Source organism: Physeter macrocephalus, unplaced genomic scaffold, assembly GCF_002837175.3.
Source record: "Physeter macrocephalus isolate SW-GA unplaced genomic scaffold, ASM283717v5 random_1489, whole genome shotgun sequence".
NCBI classification, from domain to species: domain Eukaryota; kingdom Metazoa; phylum Chordata; class Mammalia; order Artiodactyla; family Physeteridae; genus Physeter; species Physeter macrocephalus.
The window spans coordinates 114-2,814 of NW_021146863.1; the positions used below are offsets into that span (position 1 = coordinate 114).

Here is a 2,701-nt window from a genome sequence, read left to right on the forward strand (position 1 = left end):
GGACAGCCTGAAGCTCTGAATAACTGGTGACAGCTGCCTTGGGTGAAAATCAGAAGCAAGAAATTCAGTAAAAAACTCAGGTCTGGGGCTTCCCTGGTGGCGCAGTGGTTGAGAGTCCACCTGCCGATGCAGGGGACGCGGGTTCGTGCCCCGGTCCGGGAGGATCCCACGTGCCGCGGAGCGGCTGGGCCCGTGAGCCATGGCCGCTGGGCCTGCGCGTCCGGAGCCTGTGCTCCGCAACGGGAAAGGCCACAACAGTGAGAGGCCCGCGTACCGTTAAAAAAAAAAAAAACAACTCAGGTCTGGGTACTTTAATGTGTGGGTTTTTCCAACTCAATGGAGATTTCTGACTCTCCTTATTTTTTTAACCTGCTGTAAAAATAAACAAATAAACTTCACCTGATGGCCTCTGTTCCAAAGGACTCTGTTTATTCCTGAAGCATCCTGGTCTACTCTCCCTAGTCCAGTTCAGCATAAAAATGGCAAATTTATTACAGTATTCTTCCCGAGTGTCTTTGAGATGCTTGGAATTGGCACTTGAGATGATTCCTGTTTGCCATCTCTGACCTAGAGCTGATCATTTACGGAGCTCCTTCTACACAGGAAAAGAGTTAAAGTCAGAGGGCCACAGCCGGCAGTGTGACTATCTCAGAGGAGATGCTGAGGTCAGCGAAGTCATTCTGAGTCCTACATCGAGTTCTAAGGTCCTTCTCCCAAGTGTTTAGAATGTTCCTCAAGGATGGGAACAAGCTCTCTGGGACACTAAAGGAATAGAGCAAGACTGGTGGTTGACCACGTAGCCATGAGATCCGGGCAGTGAACACCCGTAGTGGAGTCTGGGCTAAGCAGTTGCCATCTCCCTGGTTCATGTGAAAAGTATAGGGGACAGGATAGCCCAGGAGCACCCCAAACACAGTACAGAGATTCCAGTCTGAGGAACGGAGCCTGCTGCAGGAGACTGCCAGGGATCGGTTCCTCCGTGGCCCCTGCAAATGTGTGATGATCTCAGCCACGAGGGCCTTCAAGTCCTGAAGCTGGTCCAGGGAGCAGACGGAAGGGTGAAGTTGAGAGCTGGAAACGTCCACAAAGACTATGGTACCAAGCAGCACCCGCTCCAAGTGCCGACACACATGCTCAGGAAGGACAATCAGGCTGTTTTGTCCAATCTCAAGGATGTGAAGTCCCTGGGTCGGGAAGCCCAGACCCTGCAGCTCCTCCAGATAGCTCTGGAGCTCTGCTGCCCCTGCACAGTTGCAATCATAGAGCAGAGCTGGCTTCAGTCCCCTGGCCACAGCCAGCACCTCTCCGGCTAGATGAAGGCAGACCGCTCGGGGTGGGCCTCGTCTCTTTCCCATGCCCAGGGTCTGCTGAGCAGCTGCCACCAGCAGCTGAGGACTTGGTGCTGACATGGGATCTCGCAGCAACAGTAAGCATGGCCTCCTCAACTAGTCACATTTCCCTCCCCTGGGCTGCATCTCTGGGCTCCAGAGACTTGAAGAAGGGCCTAAAAACAAAGCAGTAGCAGGGGATTATTAACACCAGCTAGTGACATACCAGGAAACCTGCCAACAACTTTCCCTAAGTCTTACAGCATCTTCCAGAGGCCATTTCCCCCTCCCTCTGCTTTGGAATGCTAACCCAGCCCAGACAAGATGGGGTCACCAATGTTATCTGATTTTTTGGTTGACTTGGCCTCCATTAGTCCCAAATTCATGTATCTTTTTAGCCTACGGCTAGATTTATATTCTCTCTGGCTGAATTTTACCTGTTGTAATTTATTTTCTCTGATTCAAACCTTAAGGAGTTTGGGGCAGAAAGGAAGCAGAGGAGTTTTTGGCAAAATTCTGAGCATTTCACCTAAAACTGCCTTCTGAGATAGAGTTCTAGGTTCAAATGCACTCTTTTCACTGCCAACTCCCCCTTCCCTTCCCGCCAATAGTTGTAAGAATAGCAATCTGATTAAACTAATATACACTAGAATGTGGACTACCAACCATCTCACCCTGAGACAGAAAAGTAAATAAATGAAATCGGGTAGAAGAGGGTTGTATTTTAACTTCTGCTGGTCCCGCCTTCCCCTACTACTGGACATCCACGGACCCTCGGACTATGGGCTCACCTCAACCCCTACACCGTTTCCTGAGCATAGTATCGTAATTTGTTAAATGAGGCAGAGGTCTCTCTCACACATACATACGTTCTTCTACTTCCGCTGCACGTTCAGGCTCAGGAACTCCTGCCAGTTTCCTGCCCGCTGCCAAGAAAGCCGCTAGGCGCCCGCCCTCTGCCACAGAACTGAAAATCCCACCCGCGCGGGCAGGTCCTTTACCGCGGGCGGGGCCAGGGTCGGCGAAGTCGATCTACTGCGCATGCCCAACACGTCCCCAGTCCCACCGCCTTCCTTGACGTCACCCAGTCCGCTCGCGCGCCTCGCGTTAGAACTATCCGCAGGGCAGCCCGGCTGCGTGCCGGAAGTCTGGGCGCCTGCGGCCCGGCCCCTTCCGGCCCCTTTCCATTCCTACGCAGATGCGGGCCCCACCCGTCTACGTAGGAATGGAAAGAGGCGGGAGTGGAAGAAAAGAGGCGGGTGAGGCTAATAGCCCGTCGCCGCCCTCCCTCGGCTCCGCCGCTTGCCCTCTTTCTGTGTTGTTAAGTCCGGTGTCCCGTTTGACCCGGAAGGCAGAAGGAGGGCGGGCACTCG

General features: G+C 53.2%; 1 protein-coding gene across 3 annotated transcripts; it reads right to left on the bottom strand.

Annotated features, from left to right (window-relative positions):
• Positions 1–408: 408 nt before the first annotated feature.
• CUNH1orf74 (chromosome unknown C1orf74 homolog) lies at positions 409–2,408 on the bottom strand. Of its 3 annotated transcripts, none has more exons than XM_007110190.4 (2): positions 2,198–2,408; positions 409–1,504 (listed from the first exon to the last, which is right to left on the bottom strand). In XM_007110190.4, the coding sequence occupies exon 2, from the start codon at positions 1,407–1,409 to the stop codon at positions 618–620; it is 792 nt and encodes a 263-aa protein (XP_007110252.1). In that variant the 5' UTR covers positions 1,410–1,504; positions 2,198–2,408; the 3' UTR covers positions 409–617. The 3 variants fall into 3 exon arrangements, with proteins under 3 accessions (XP_007110252.1, XP_007110253.1, XP_007110254.1); XM_007110191.3 differs by having other exon boundaries at positions 2,194–2,408; XM_007110192.4 differs by having other exon boundaries at positions 2,120–2,408.
• Positions 2,409–2,701: the final 293 nt, after the last annotated feature.

Excerpts from the sequence above, each read along its gene's own strand:
- CUNH1orf74 (XM_007110190.4), bottom strand. The coding sequence starts at position 1,409 with ATGTCAGCACCAAGTCCTCAGCTGCTGGTGGCAGCTGCTCAGCAGACC.